At 31.7% G+C, this 16,304-nt stretch overlaps 1 protein-coding gene across 1 annotated transcript in view; it reads left to right on the top strand.

The window, feature by feature from the left end:
* Nucleotides 1-13,851, top strand: part of LOC118189898 (DNA-(apurinic or apyrimidinic site) endonuclease 2-like) — a 31,552-nt gene extending 17,701 nt beyond the window's left edge. Inside the window, exons 4-6 of the mRNA XM_035360602.2 lie at nucleotides 3,031-3,103; nucleotides 7,596-7,665; nucleotides 12,009-13,851. Of these exons, the coding sequence (XP_035216493.1) occupies nucleotides 3,031-3,103; nucleotides 7,596-7,665; nucleotides 12,009-12,850 (985 nt within the window). The 3' untranslated portion in view covers nucleotides 12,851-13,851. The remainder of the gene's footprint in view (nucleotides 1-3,030; nucleotides 3,104-7,595; nucleotides 7,666-12,008) is intronic.
* The last annotated feature ends 2,453 nt before the right edge of the window (nucleotides 13,852-16,304 follow it).

Below are 16,304 nucleotides of genomic sequence, written 5' to 3'. Positions count from 1 at the left end.
CATTCTGATACTAGGGATGAAGGTTTCTTAACATTTATAAACATATAACTTGTATTCTAGGCCTGCAAAATGAATTCAACTAACTGCAGCCTGCCAAAGAGTGTTTCAGTCTGATGCCATATTCTCCAAAAGCATGCAGATAATTTCATGATTGGATGTAGGAACATGGTCCTTATTTTGTGTTCTGGGAAATCCAGGTTCAGTTTGCACAGTGATTCACACCATGCCTTCAACTGGAGAGTACCTAAGTCTTCACTATCCTGGAAAGGCATCATTTTGATGTCAGTGTTGTATTGTGTGCTAATCTAGTGTTGAGGCATGTAAGTCTGTACTAGCTCAGAGGTACCATATGATGGTATTCTGCAACTACGTGTTCAAATATTTAGAAGGAGGAATTTTAATCTGTCTCTGCGTATAACTATGTGTCACTTCATCTACTCTAGTGGAGAAACTAATGTTTAAAAAATAAGGATATCATCTACATATTGCAGCCAGCCTTCTTATTTGATTTAAACTCCACTGAGCATACATGAAGGATATATACCCGTTGCAAGATATTATCTGTTTTCTAAAAATCTTTTCTGAGCTTATGGATAGTTCTAGTATAAGTGTGGATCTCTACATTTTAAGAGTAGTTTGATAATCTTATGTTGAATGCACCCAAATGTTGTATTATGCATATTGGTATGGCAAATTATTATAAGCAATTTTAAATTTCTACTCTTGTTTTAAAAATTTCTATTTGCCCCTTCTTCATGCCAAATCATGTCATTCTGCTTAAAAAAAGGGTAGCTTAACTTCATTATGCTGTTTGCTTTTCACATTTTTTCTTTCATAAAAATTCAGTTACTTAAGTAATCTTTTGGTAATTTGCCTGATTTTCTGCCAAAGTTAATGGTATAGTGGTTAGTGATGCTGACTACCATACCATAGTAGGCCCAGATTCAAATCCCAGAGAAGGCATGGATGTTTGTAAACATATAATATGTGTGGCACAGGGGGAGCCAAAAGAGATTGGTGGGGTAAAGGGGGAGACCTTCAGACTGTCCGTGAGGTTTTCTCCCTTCAAATTGGAGCCAAATCACATAGTTAGTGCAATGGGGCTATTGCTGGTGAAATTCTGGTGTCTCACCCACTTATACCTGTACATGCCACAGTCACTGATAAAAACTCTTTAAAAAATTCTCATGCTATCATCATGAAGACATTAGTCTGTTTGTAACAGTCATGATAATCTTGTTATTCTGTGTCCCCCTTCTCTCAGTTGCAAAAATTGCTCAAATTTTGCACAATTCAAGTAATGTTTTTCACCTATCAATGAAGTTATTTATTCATTTCTTGTTATAAAACCCTATTTCTAATTTTATTCTTAGTAAATTTGTAACATTTCTTGTTGTTGTGTTGCATCAGCCGAATTAAGATAGCATTAAAATTTCCCATTAAGGGATATCAATACTGTGTCATGAATGGTAAAATAAATAAAGCTTTAATAGGTAATTATAATTAGTCTCTTGATTAGAATTTTGATTTAAATTCCACTAAAACTATCTAAGAAACCTCTTTGATTAGTGAATTATATTTCTTTGATATTTAAATTAATAATATTAGTTCCAATCTGGTTTTCCAAAGCATTCAAAATTTTAGTATCTTAGATTTGATTTTTCCCTTTTTGCTATTTTTATTTCATATTTGACTCTGCCTATTCATTTGGCCTCACTTATTTGGCTCTTTGCTGTGCCTTTCCCCTTCCATGGTCATATTTTGTTTTGTTCTTGAAAGACAGGGATCAATGATGCTTGAAATCAGTAAACATTTTATATGAAAATACCTACTTATCCAAAGTTGTTGTTTTTTTATTTGATTGTATAAATACTTTTTTATCACAAAATATTTTTATCCTGCATAGGATATATATATGCACTGCTATTGAGCATATGTTTTCTTTAATTTAGTCCCTATGGCAGAACTACATAATGCTTCTTTCCACCTGAATTATCATTTAATTGAATGAGCTTTACATACAAAACAGTCCTGCCATAATCTTGTGGATTACAGTTGAAAATTGTAATGTTTTATTTATTTTTTTTTAAATGCCATGATATGTGAAGTCAGATATTTTAGATTAAAACTGACAGTGATTTAAGAAATATTAAGGTAAAAAGTTATTAAACATCTAGGGACAATAGTAATTCTTGAATTAAAAATTATTGCACAGTCAGCATCAATATAATATGTATGTAGTGTGTTTTTAAAGTAAGGGCCATTTTGCTGTATACACTAATATATGTCACGCGGGCGGCAACGAGTACCTGCGTCATGTATTAGCATCTCTTGGAAACAACTGTTTCTCAGTTGCAGCTATGTAGGTAACTTGTATGGTCTGTTCTATGTCTAATATGTTTAATATTATCAAATCGCCCGGCCCGTGCAAGGTACAGTCAGTGATATGTTATTTGTCAGCAAGAAACTTGTCTATTGCAGACATTCACTGGCAGATTTGTGAAGCTTACGAAGCTACTGCCATGAGTGATGACAAAGTGCATAATTTCATCAGAAACATGAACGTCCATTATGAGTCCCGCTGTGGTCACCCATCTATGATCACAGACAATATGGTGGCTTCAAATGAAGTGAAAGTTGTTGAGAACAGAAGCTTCACCATAATCACTCTTTGAAATGAATTTCCTGAAATGTCTAGTCTAGGACGTCAAAATGGCCATGACCTCTTGATTATCGGAGCAGGCAGCAAGTTTCTATGAAGAGAGTGTTCAAAATCGAGTCCTAAGGTATGACCAGTGTTTAAACAAACTTGGCAACTATATTGAAAAATAGGGAAATGTATATTGAATCTGAAAATAAATTTGGTATTTGAAAATTTTCTTTCATTTTGTTTTTATTTTCAAATGGCCTTTACTTAAAAAATGCCCCTCATATAAACTTTGCAATGATTTTTGTAACAATGTTTACATGCCATTTTTTGTTCAATTATTATCATAAGAGTTTAGTCATTAAACATTTTCCTTTCTGCAGTTTTGTAGTAATTGTTGGTGACATGAATATTGCTTGCTGTCCTATTGATCATTGTGATCCTGGAGATGAAAAGGTAATTATTCATACTGTAAATATTAATTGGGATTATTTCTTTTCATTTGTATGTACATTTTTAATACTTAGAAATTTTCTTTTATCTATAATTATTACTCAATTTTCCTTTTTTGATCCACTGGTGACATTTTCCAAAATATTTTGCTGGCTGTTGCTAAAAACATCAGGTTAAAAATGAATAATGCAGTATTATATCATTAAATGAAATCTGATGTGCAATATGGTATGGCAGTTGAGAATTCTTTTTCTTTTGAGAGATACCTTCATGGAGGGCTTTCACAGTAAAAAAAAAATTGTCTTTTATTTCTATTACATGTGGTGAAAGCAATGAAAATTCGTTTAGTACCAAATGTCACACTAATTATGCTATATATATTTTTTAAAGAAAGATTCCTTAACTATTGATATTTATTGTATGTAAGTTGGTAAACATTATCAACATATGAAAAGAAACATACTGCCAATTTAAAGTGTAAATTTGAATTATTAAACAAGTATAATGGAATGCATTAAAAAATAAAGTACTTACATTCTTCTTCAAATCTTTCTGTAATTTTGTTGTGTTATTTTTCTCTTGAAGTACACAGCAATCTGTTTTTGCTTAAAAAAATCACACAATTGCAGAGACTTGGATTCGTGCAGACTTGGCAAGAGTGGTTATCTAGGAAACACATTTTCCTTCAGAAAATTTTCAGCAAAATTCTGTACTCCTGCAGAAATTTTACCACATTTTTTTCTTTACAAATGTCTAATTTCACAAAGTCGCATTTTAAAACTAAATTTAATCATAATTTAAAACAAAGTTCAAGGCAAAAAATACCATAATTTATATATAAAAATTGTTTTAACTTGGAATACAATGAAAAATAACACATAAAAAATGGTGGCATTGTTTCATTGAGATGATTATTATGGGCATTAAAATGATTATTATGCGGGAAGAATGGTTATGTGCATGGTTGCAAGAGTTTAGCTGTTATTTTGCTTAGGTATGCCAAATTTCTGGAAATAAAACAGCAACTATCAGTTTATGTTTGGTGTTTTATTATGCTGCATGTTAATAAAGTTTAACTGCATTAAAACTATAGTTGCATTATGAAATTTTGTATTAACATATCCAAATATAATTAAGACACAATAACACGCCAAATAAATACTGATTCGACAAAAATCAGCGTTAATTCACAAAATTTTCACAGGACTAGTTTCGATGGTTTTACCGAACCATCATCTTCAGCTGCAAAACCGCAAATGAACAAGATAGGAAATAATGTTTAGATAAGATAAGAAAGCCTGGACAAGAATAAGCTAGTGGCGCCATCTGTTGGCGAAACCAGAACTAAAACATAATTTCTCTAAAAGCCGAAGGCAAATTTGGATTGGAATTAGGATCGTTAACTAGAACAGAAAGATTTTTATGAATGTGAAATGCCTCTAGAAAATCCAGTTCTCCAATGGAAGATGTTTTTTGAATAATTTTGGCAGCAGAAAAATTGAAAGTGTGATTTTCGGACCAACAATGTTGAGCAACAGAAGACTTCTGTGTTTCCTTTTTTCTAACATATGCCTCATGTTCTTTGACGCGAAATTTTAAGGCTCTCTTAGTTTGGCCAATGTAAATTAAACCGCACTGGCAAGGAATCCTATAAATACCCCAGGAATTCATATCCGGAATGGGGTCCTTGAGTATAGAAGTTGGAATTTTATTGATGGGAGAGTAAACAACCCGAAAGTTAAATTTCTGCAAAATATGTGCAACTTTATAGCTAATTGATGGAAAGAAGGAAATGACAACAGAATTTTTATAATCTCCTAAATCTCCTTTTTGTTGTTTGACTTCTGAATCAATATCCAAATATATTAATAAAAGTCATTTTCCAATTTGCCCCTCTTGCTTTTTTGTGAATACAGGTATAATAATACTAGGCTACCAACCATAGCTGAATTTTTTCGACATCTTCCTTTCTGCTATACGCTATCTGCTTTCTGTAAATATGAAATTAATTAGTGACAGCAGTTTATTGACACACAGTAAGTGGAATGCTTTCTAACTGCTCTATTCTTTTCACATGGTTAAGCAATTGTATTATATAAGTACCAATATGTAACTTGAAAAAGAAGAAGTGAGATTATGAATATGTATTTACCATGTATAAAATATGATTTAGCATTTGGCATACATAATCTGTGTTATGTAATATTCTTTTCCACTAGATAAGTAATCAACGCTGACAGCTCACAGCAGAGCAGTTGTCTGTCTTCTGGTTTACTTAACTGTAATTTACTGTTACATCTATCTTTGCCTTTTTCTTCCCTTATTGTGTGAGCGAGTGTTTCTTCAGAGGTGAGTGATATCTTAGTGATTTGGATGCTTACTTTATCATGTGCTCTAGTGTTTCCTGGTGATGAAACTACCTATATTTTTATGCATCGAACCCACATTTGTAAAGAAGATTCTTACTAGTATTATTGCTGTGACTTATCTCACTTGTAACATCAAATCAAGTTTCTAAATTTATTATGGCCAAGTGTGCACCAGTCGTTGGATTATGCTTTTTACAGCTTAGAGAAGATCCTATAATCCAGTTATCAAAATAGTCATGACGTATTTGGTCATTTTCCAATTTGCCCCTCTTGCTTTTTTGTGAATACAGATATAATAATACTAGGCTACCAACCATAGCTGAATTTTTTTGACATCTTCCTTTCTGCTATATGCTATCTGCTTTCTGTAAATATGAAATTAATTAGTGACAGCAATTTATTGACACACAGTAAGTGGAATGCCTTATGTGTTTTCTAACTGTTGTATTCTTTTCACATGGTTAAACAATTGTATTATATAAGTACCAATGTGTAACTTGAAAAAGAAGAAGTGAGATTATGAATATGTTTTGTATTTCATGATACAAAGAATATATTTCAGTCAATGATATATTGCTCATTTAGCTCAATAACCGTGTGCCATCTTTCAGCAAACTTTAGAATTCTTTGTTCATAGAAGGACCTATCTATGTGTAAAAAAACTGAAGAAGGTGCTGATTTACAGCCTTATCTGAATTGAATGTTATGCCATGCAAGTACTGTTGAAGAGAGTGAAACAAGGGGACATCTGACAGTGCAAGGTCAAGCAAATATGGTGGGTGTGGCAATATATCCCATTCAAACTTCAAAAGTTTTTGATTGAGTGAACATTACTTGTGTGTGGTTTTATGTTGTTGTGATAGAATATGACCTCTAGTGAGTTCTGGCCATTTCTGGATGAATGCTTCGTTCTAACTGTTTATTTGCTGACAATACACTTGCTTGGAAATGATTGTTTGGTTCCTATGTAGAAGACCAAGAAAACACTATTAAAATTTCACAATACTGAGAACATAATATTTCTTTGATGAATTTCTGCTTTCGATGTTGTTTGAGGCGTCTCACCCCTTTTGGGACTACAAATGTTTTCACACCACATTGTTGCACATAATCCACTTCTCATCACTAGTTATCAGTTGCTTCAATAAAGGATCATTAATGAGCATGTCGCATAAGTTTATCTGTTCTTCAAATGAACTTTGAGTTCATGATTAACCCAAACATTGAACTTGCTTATATATCCCAGTTTCTTCAGATATTTGGGAACAGTTGAATAATGGATCTTCAATGTTTCTGCAATCTCTTGTGTTGTGTAATAATGATTTGCTAATTAATGCCTTTGTTTGGTCATCATCAACCTTGGTTAGCTTTCCTGACCGAGGGGTGTTGTTGAAATCAAACTCGCCAGCACAGAATTTTGTGAACCAGCATTGGCATTTATGTTCATGTAATGCATTGTCACTGTAAACTTTATGCAATTTTTCACATACTTATTGCACATTCTTCCCTTTCCTGAAGTAAAACAATAAAATATGGCAGAAATGCAGCTTTTGGTCTTCAATCTTCCATATGTTATCAAATCTATAAAAATGAGAAATATAGATCAGTATGACATGACAATCAACAACATATGACACTCAACCTCTCAGCTATTCATGACATAGCAACTGCATGAATATGAATAACTCTTGTACCTCCACAAATCATCACTTGCCATTTTTTACCAAAATATATCATGGCTTTTCTGACAACCCGATATTTGTTGGAAGGAACATTTTCCCTAATTGCTTGCTTTGGCTTCTGCTTCAGAAAAAGACGTGATATTTACCAGTTCCAGGTCAGTTATTTAGTTTTCTGTGCCGCCATGTGTGTCCTGTATTTGAGAACACTTCATTGAGTTCCATGTAAATGAACCATTTCTGACTAATCAAAGGAATCTGTATTCTCTTGTTAGGCTCAATGTTGAGTGGGATAAACAGATCCCAGTAGTTTTTCTGCCACCAGTATGAATTCTAAAAGCTCTAACAGAGATTTTAAGAACTGCATTAAACCCCTCTAAAGAGTGTTTCAAATGTTAATTTTGTAATAAGTTTATATTTCTGAAATTTCTCATATTAATTCTGCAGGAATTTAATGCTTCTGAAGCAAGACAGTGGCTGAAATATTTTTTGTCAAATCCTGTTAATTCCATTGATGGTGAGTATCGTAAAGAAAATTCTGTGTTCTTATTGTTGAGAATTTATTTTGTTCCTTAATTATGTACATTATGAACTAAGACTAAAATATTATAACTTAATGATTTATGAATTCAGTACTTACTTCAACATAACTTATGAAAATTAATCCGGACATCCATAATCCGGAATGATCTATAATCCGGACCTCAAAGCTACAAATTTCTGCGCATGCGTAAATGCATTATGCGTTTACGCATGCGCATAATATGTTTATGCATGTACGTTTGATGTATAACGGAAGGTATAAGCTAGGCTAAAATTATCTAATTATCTATTTCAGTTAATGTTGCAGATTGCGTTGTTCCTTAATCTTCTAATTGGATCCGGCTTATTATTTTTTGCAGACTGTTAGAGCAATTTAATAAAAAGTAAGCTTGAACTTTCGATTATGCCAAAAAGAGTTTCCGATTCTGGAGCTGCCAAAGGATCTACAAAGCGAAAGCATGTTTCGATGTCCATTAAGCAAAAAGTGGAATTGCTGCAAAATATGAATAAAAGGCATGAAGAAAGTGACAGAGAGGTTAGTGAAAACGGAAAAATTACGATTGACAAGTTCAGAACTTGAACAGTGGAACTTTGTAACTGAACAAGAAATTATGTCTGTTTATAGAATTAAAGAGAAAGTATTAGCACATAAACAACTTACATTGAAAGAAATGTTTAATAAAGTAAACAAATATTGAGCTTTTTTTTTTTTTTTTTTTTTTTTTTTTTTTTTTTTTTTTTTTTGTAAATTTTGATACCCTTTAGATCATAATTGCTCTTTATTTCATAAATTATGGTTTCATATTTTTAATTTTATAATTTCTGCATGCCATCTTACCAGATTTAAATTGATGAACTATAATCCGGAAAAAACCCTAATCTGGAATCGCCGAAGTCCCGACGAGTCCAGATTAAAGACTTTGTACTGTAATTACTTTTAAACACGTGATAAAATCTTTTTATAAAATATCAAAATTAAAGCTACAAATAAGTTCAGGGTTCTATTTTATTCTTAGGATGGTATTACAAAAGTGAAATTCAGGCATAGGTAATATCTTTAACTGAATTTATTAAGCTCCCATTTGCTTGATAGGTCCATAATTTCTTTTGTTTGTTTATTAATGGTCCTTAAAAGTTCTTAATTTCTGTATGTAGAAATGTGTACAGACCATGTAAATTCTATAAATTTAAAATTTTGTCAGATATCTGGGCCTATTAGTAACTGAGTGAATAAGACTCTTGAACACTGGTAGTTTGACCTACCAAATGGGCTACTGCATAAATATGTTTGAAATTTTTCCTGTGGGTAATGGGAATCTAAGCCAGTTTTCCTTAGAAAATTCTTTGTGGAGGTTTTCCTTCCATCAGACAGGTAGCCGTAGTGTTCTTTGCTGTAGTTAAATAATCCATTCCAATTCTTATGTGGTATCTGAGGAGAATTAACCTACTTTCTCTTTACACATTTGTGCCAATTGTATGCTTCACAACTTAAATTTAAGCTTTGATTTTATTTTAATTTGTGATTTTCTCCATAAACTTTAATTTTACTATTAACAGAATATTTTGAGTGATATTTATTAATTAAATAAACCAGTTGGAATATATGTAATTTATATTTTGCATTTAAAAAAATTGCAGATTTAAGTGGCAACAAATTTAAATTTAAGGAAAGTACAGCCTTCTTATTTTATGCTATTCAGGTTCAAATAAACCTATGAATCAGCATTAAAGTTGTATCTTTATCAATATCTTAGCAGTGAGTTCACTATGCTGAACATCTTGAGTTCTTTCATAAGATCTTAAGCTTTTTGTATTCTTCAAATGCCAGTATAAGATCGTTTTGAAGCAATGATGTAAGATTATCCCCAGACACTGGGCCGTTCTCGGGCCATTGGCTGCCCATGTGCTTTTCTAAGATTACCGTCCCTAAATTTTAAAAAATGCTCAATGATTAATAAAATTTTAATTTCATACTCAATAAGTACTTATATATGACAAACTGCATAAAATGTACTTGCATATGACAAGTAATTACTATGAATTTAATGAATTTAAAATAGTTAAGCGTGGTATCACAAGAGTCTGGCTGCCCCCGATTTCGCCGCCCGCATACTTTTATGCATTGCACCCCTGCTTGGAATGGCCCTGCCCAGACATAAATAAAAGTACAAAAAGTTGTAATGAAGTAAGTTGTAATTGTAAAAAAGTAAAAAAAATAGTTGTGTTGTAAAAAGAAAAGTGAAAAAGAAACTGTTTGCATTTAATTTTGATGTAAAACTGTATTTCTTAGGTTAACAGTTAGGATTTTTTTCTAAATTTTGACATTTCTTTCAAAGAAATTCAGAAGTATTTAAAATCTTTCCTGTATTCAAGGTATAAAATAATTTTTTCCATTTTTTTTAACGTCATCTTGTTAAAAACTATTGTTTACATTAACAAATAGCTTATTATAAATTTAAATTTTCAAACTGAACTATTTTAATTACAGTCAAAAGTCGTTAATTCGGACACCCATAATCCGGAATGATCTATAATCCGGACCTCAAAGCTAAAATCTTTCTGCGCATGCGCCGCGTTGACGCATGCTCATAGGCGTTTTACGCGTGCGCACAAGACATCTACGACTGCGCAAGCGCAGAATACGTTTTCACGTGCGCGTTTAATGTATAACGGATGGTATAAGCTAAAATTATCTAATTATCTATTTCAGTTAATGTTGATGATTGCGTTGTTCCTTAATCTTCGAATTGGATCCAGCTTATTATTTTTTTCAGACTGTAAGAGCAATTTTATAAAAGTAAGCTTGAACTTTCGATTATGTCAAATAGAATTTCCGATGCTGGAGCTCCCAAAGGATCTAGAAAACGAAAGTATGTTTCGATGTCCATCAAACAAAAAACGAATTGCTACAAAAAATGGATAAAGGTATATCCTTTGTTTATCTAACCGTTCCGAAATCTGTTTATCAATTTCACGCTGCTCTGCGCGGGGGGGGGGGCTTCGCGCGCGCAATGAACTGGAAGTTGATCTGTCAGCACTATCGTTATCTTCAGGGCAGATGTTTTTATTTTATTCAGCTTTCATTCCTTACTAAACGTAGTATTTCATCTCAATGTACTCCATCTTTGATATGATTTAAATCAAATTCCTTGTCATTATAAATATCACGAATACACATCAAATAATTTTCTGGTTGCAATTTTCTAATTTCGACTATGCGTGATGTATGCTTTACGCATGCGCGCATTGAAAGAAATGTTTAATAAAGTAAACAAATAAATATTAAGCTTCTTTTTTTGTAAATTTTGATACCCTTTAGATCATAATTGCTCATTATTTTATAAATTATGTTTCAATATTTTTAATTTTATAATTTCTGCATGCCATCTTACCAGATTTAAACTGATGATCTATAATCCGGAATCGCCGAAGTCCCGACGAGTCCGGATTAAAGACTTTTGACTGTATATGAATGTCTTGTGTTTAGTCAGTGAGGATATAAACAATAATATTCAAAAAGGCAAGAACATGAAAAGCATTAAATTCCTTGTTGAAGGATAATGCTATGAGATGATTTAAAAGTAGTAAAATCTGCTGAAGTAAACTTTTGCTTGAACAGGAAGAAGGTTGGATATTAGTAAAGAAATATTATATAAGTGTTAAAAATTGTATTTTTGATAACATCTGTCCATATCTTAATTTTTCTAACCTCTGTCTGTTTTTGTAACATCTGTTTTGTATTTTCTGTAACATCTGTCCTTACTCAAAAATTGTAAATTTTAGTAAGTGCCATCATTAGTAGTCTATTCTTTACTTGTATTTGTATTATACATTTTAGATTTATGTTTTTAGAATTTAAGCTTATCTTATTGAATTCTTGTTCCTTTTATTTTCACATTTAATCTATTATTTGTGTATAAAATCTGTTTATGATTAATTATTAATTTGTTTGTAATTGTTTGTGAATAAATGCATATCTTGTGCATACTTTTGAATTAATTATAAAATATCTTTGATCTGTTCTAAAACTGTTAGTTTGCCCTGGCTTGGATTTGCACCCAGGCAAATGGGCTGACTTCATGGTTGCTTTTCATGGTTTTTCTTATGTGTAATATTATAAGTCAGTTTTCCTCAGAAATTCTTTCATGAAGACATCTCTCCTCTTAGGCAAATAGCCTTTGTGGCTTTGCCATGTTCAAATAATCTAATCTTTTCCATTTAAATAAGTTTGCATTTTCCAAACCTTGAGCTTAAATTTTTGTATAAATTTAGTATTTTATTAGCATAAATATTTACTCTTTGGTTGTGTCTTTACAGGAAACATTTGTATAGTTGATGCTTTTCGTCATTTTTATCCAGATAAAAAAGAAGCTTATACTTGCTGGAATGTGAAAACTGGTGCAAGACTTACTAATTATGGGACTCGAATTGATTATATATTATTGAGTAGTAACCTGTTACCACTTCTGGAGAACTGTGAAATATTATCAGACTATGATGGCTCAGATCATTGCCCTGTGACTGCAGTTTTGAAATGTGACTCAGTTTCTGAAAAATCTGTACAGTTACCATCGATATGTACTCGTTTATGGCCAGAATTTTGTGGTCGTCAACAGACACTTCAGTCCTTTCTTCAAAAGGTGCAGAATACTGCAGACCAGGTTACTAAGTTTAGTGACAGCAAGGTTCAATCATTGCCTTCTAAAAATAAACTTTCACAGAAAAAAAGTGCTCAGAAGTCAATTAAAAATTTCTTTACTATTACAAATAATATTCCAGATCATAATACTATGAATAAAACTGACATATATGAAACAGAAATAGAGCAGTCTGATCAAAAGTTAGATAAAGAAGCTGCATCAAGTGACAGTTTTGAATTAAATTCTTTGGGAACTGAGTATGATAAATTCAGTTCATCTCCTAAGCTTAATCAAGCCATGGAATGGAAATCAGTATTTCGAGGTCCGCCTAAGCCACCTTTGTGTTCTGGCCATAGTAAAGAATGTGTGTTGAGAACAGTTAAAAAGAAAGGACCTAACTGTGGACGTCAGTTTTTTATGTGTGCTCAGCCAGCAGGGCACCCTTCAAATCCTGATGCAAACTGTAATTTTTTTAAATGGGTTTCTGCTCCAAAATTCAATGTTTTGAAAAAGTCTTGATTTTGGCAAAAATTATATATGTATTTTATTTTTTTAGAGTAGATTTTATTTTTATAATATTAGAAAAAAACTTTCATTTAAATTTATTAAAAAATATTTTTAATTAACTGTGAAATGCATATGTATTTGTATATAAACTTTTGTGATAATGAATATTAAAGGATTTCTTTACAAGGGTCAGTTTAAAAGACTTTAGCATTCAGTACAAAAGATTTAACTGTATAGGTTAGCTTTTCTCAACCAGAGATCCCAGACACGCTAGTATTCTCCAACAGACTGTGAGATATTCTGTGAGAAGTAGTCATGAATTGTCTAAATTTATGATAAATCATAAATAACATTTATACAAGGCTTTTTGAAACTTGAATAATATTTAGGTAGGTCCAGAAGTAAAATTTTTGAGGAATTTTGATTTGAAACTAGAGGAATCTTTTAGTTCATAGCCATATAAAGAACCTTTTTGAAGAATTTAGATGTTAGAGACTTTAAATTGACAATTACAAAATAGTATTTCAATCCCTGTGATTTTTTTAAGTTCTTTTCCTAGATATATGTTATTAATTACATAAAAAGTTAAATTTTATGCTTACAGATGCACCTTTCATCTACAGTGTTAAAAACATTTTCATAAAATCTTCTATATTATTTTAAGAAGTTCTTTATAATTGGAAGTATTTGTCTAGGATCAATATTTTAAGGGGGAATGCCACATAACTAACTTTTTTAGAGCACTTTGTATACTGAACAAAAAAATCTAAAAGTATAGAGAAATCTTAAAAGCGGTAGTTGTTTTTTAATGTTTTTTTCTTTCATTATATACATATGTATGTATGCATCATTTAAAAAGTCTTCTTGTATCAAGTTTTAAGGAAGGACCATCTTTTGAATCTAGTGTACATGTATTCAAACACATCTTTTCTGCTGTGTTGAAAGATAATGTGTGTGTAAAAATTTAGAAATTGTTGACATAGAAATATATAAAGAAGAAGCCTGTAATCATATGGTCTGTTTTAAGTTTTCTTTATTTTTGACAGCAAACACTTTTTTAACCAAGGTCAGTTTGAACAATAAACACCTATTTTTTTGAAGAACTACTTCAGTATCTTTTGCATTTTAGAAACACATTTGAAACAACAGCAGGCATTAGCAAGTTGGCAGCAGCCAAGTGAGAGAAGCCTGTGATGTGTTCAAGATGAAATCTTGGTTCAAAATGACTTGTTTTTGAACATGAGGCCCACCAGCGGCCGAGCGGTAAAGACGCTGAACACTGGTAGTTCGGTCCGAGGTTCGAATCCCATGAACGGGCTGGCTGCATGGGCATTTTCGTGGTTTTCGCCATGTGTAACGTGTATACAAGATAGTTTCCCTTAGAAAGTCCTCTATGAAGGCATCCCTCGTGTGCTTTGCCATAATTGAATAATCCGATCCGATCCTTGAACATTATTAAGTTTAGCAGCCAATGATTTATCCCATTGGCTGTTAAAAGTTTCGATTCTGAAATTTGAAATTATTAATTGACTGAAGCATTATGCAGGTCTCTGTGTCATTAGCTTTATGTAAGAATCATATGAAATGGATTAATTTTGAAATGATGCATTTACAGTGATTTATAAGCAGTTACTATTTTAAGGGCACAAAAATAATAACCAAATTGTAATAGGGAGCTCAAGGACTATTTCAAATTTAAAGTTAGAATTTTGATCTTACACACACACATATATATGTATACATATAATGTAGATCTTGAATCCATATGGATGTGGGATCAACTTGATAGATCTGATTGAATGCTTTCTTGATGAGTAATACATTTAATTACATTTTTCTTAATGAACAATAAAAAGACAATTACCGATGTAAATGCAGTTTAAAATAAAATGGCCATATTAAATTATTAAACAGTTCAGATTCAATTCATATCAATTGAAACATCAATTTGGAGCACCTATTTTCTGTCAAGTTCTCAGTTCCTTTGTGATTAATTACTGCATGTCTGCAGGCTGACTGTGGGAGATGTCATTTCTCGTCGCTGTTCAGTGGTCATCAGCCTTGGTTGCATTGAGGTCTAAATAACTGCTGGATAGCAAGTGCAATCTTGCCACTTCCACATATATTTCCAAGAGAAGTTATTGAACATTAATTTGTTTATTCAAGAGTTTATCTATTAAAATTTCAGATTGTTGAAATTGGCTTATCTTTATAGTGCAATGTCTGTATTTAGTATGAACATGGGAGGAGCACTGGCATTCATATTTAACATCTGATAAATATAATTTGAATAGAAGAGATTGAGGTGTTTTGTTTGTATAATTTCTTCTACTTCGTATACTAAAATCCTTAGCACTGACTGATGTACTAAGTAATTAACTGATGATGATATTTAATTATAATGCTAATTGTGATGCTATTAAATATCAAAAGATTCAGGCACTTACAGGCTATTTATCTCATGAGATAACTATTTAATGTCTCTTGATCTTTCATTTATATAGTTCTTCCATGAAAGAAAATTAGATACCCTTAAACAGGCCAGAAATGTATTTGTTTAAGGAATTTTCAACTCTTCCTTGTATATTAGAAATTATAAGTCTGAAATTAACACCAAGGTTTGAAATAATATTACCTATAACAGGGGTGGCCAACCTACGGCTCGGGAGCCGCATGCGGCTCTTTGAAGGGTTATTTGTGGCTCTCGATAAATGTACCCCAGTTCCCTTTTCATTTTTGTGTTATTATATTTTAAAAAATTATTATCGTTCCATATGTGTTTCAAAACGTCTTTTAAATTACAGACAACAAATATGAAAGACTAATTGCAACATTGTAACAAATTTCATTTCCGTCCATCGTCTCTTGATTTTTTTTCTGAATCCATTTGAAATTAACATAATTCAAGGTGAGTTTTCCATTTCCAATATGATTATGACCCAAAAAGCATCTGGAGAATTAGAATTAATAGAGATGCAAGAAGATCAAGCTCTGCAATTAAAATATAAATCGACGCCGATTACTGAATTTTGGAAATTTGTATCAGAATCGAAGAATCCTGAATAAAAAAAGGCTTCTTGTCGAATTATTTTAATATTCGGAACAACGTATTTATGTGAATCATATTATTCCACTTTAAAATTCGTGAAATCCAAACACTGATTAGTATTAACTAACCAACATCTCAAAGAATTACTGAGAACTGCTGTCACCAATTACTCACCAAATTTTAAAGTATCAAGAGAAGTAAAATAAATGTGTTTAATTTTTAATATTTAAATTCAATACACATATTTTGTACTTTTATTTATATGTTTTCAATAAATATAATTTCTGTCAAAAAATTTTAATACCTTTTTTGCATACCTTTTAAATACGTATTTAGTTGCGGCTCATGAAAAATTTAAAATTTTGAAAAATGGCTTGGACTATCAAGGAGCTTGGCCACCCCTGACCTATAACTTCC

The sequence above is a fragment of the Stegodyphus dumicola genome, chromosome 5 (genome assembly GCF_044657685.1).
Source record: "Stegodyphus dumicola isolate Sdum_Otavi_A_Nest chromosome 5, ASM4465768v1".
Lineage (NCBI taxonomy): Eukaryota > Metazoa > Arthropoda > Arachnida > Araneae > Eresidae > Stegodyphus > Stegodyphus dumicola.
This window is presented reverse-complemented; position numbering and strand designations above follow the sequence as displayed.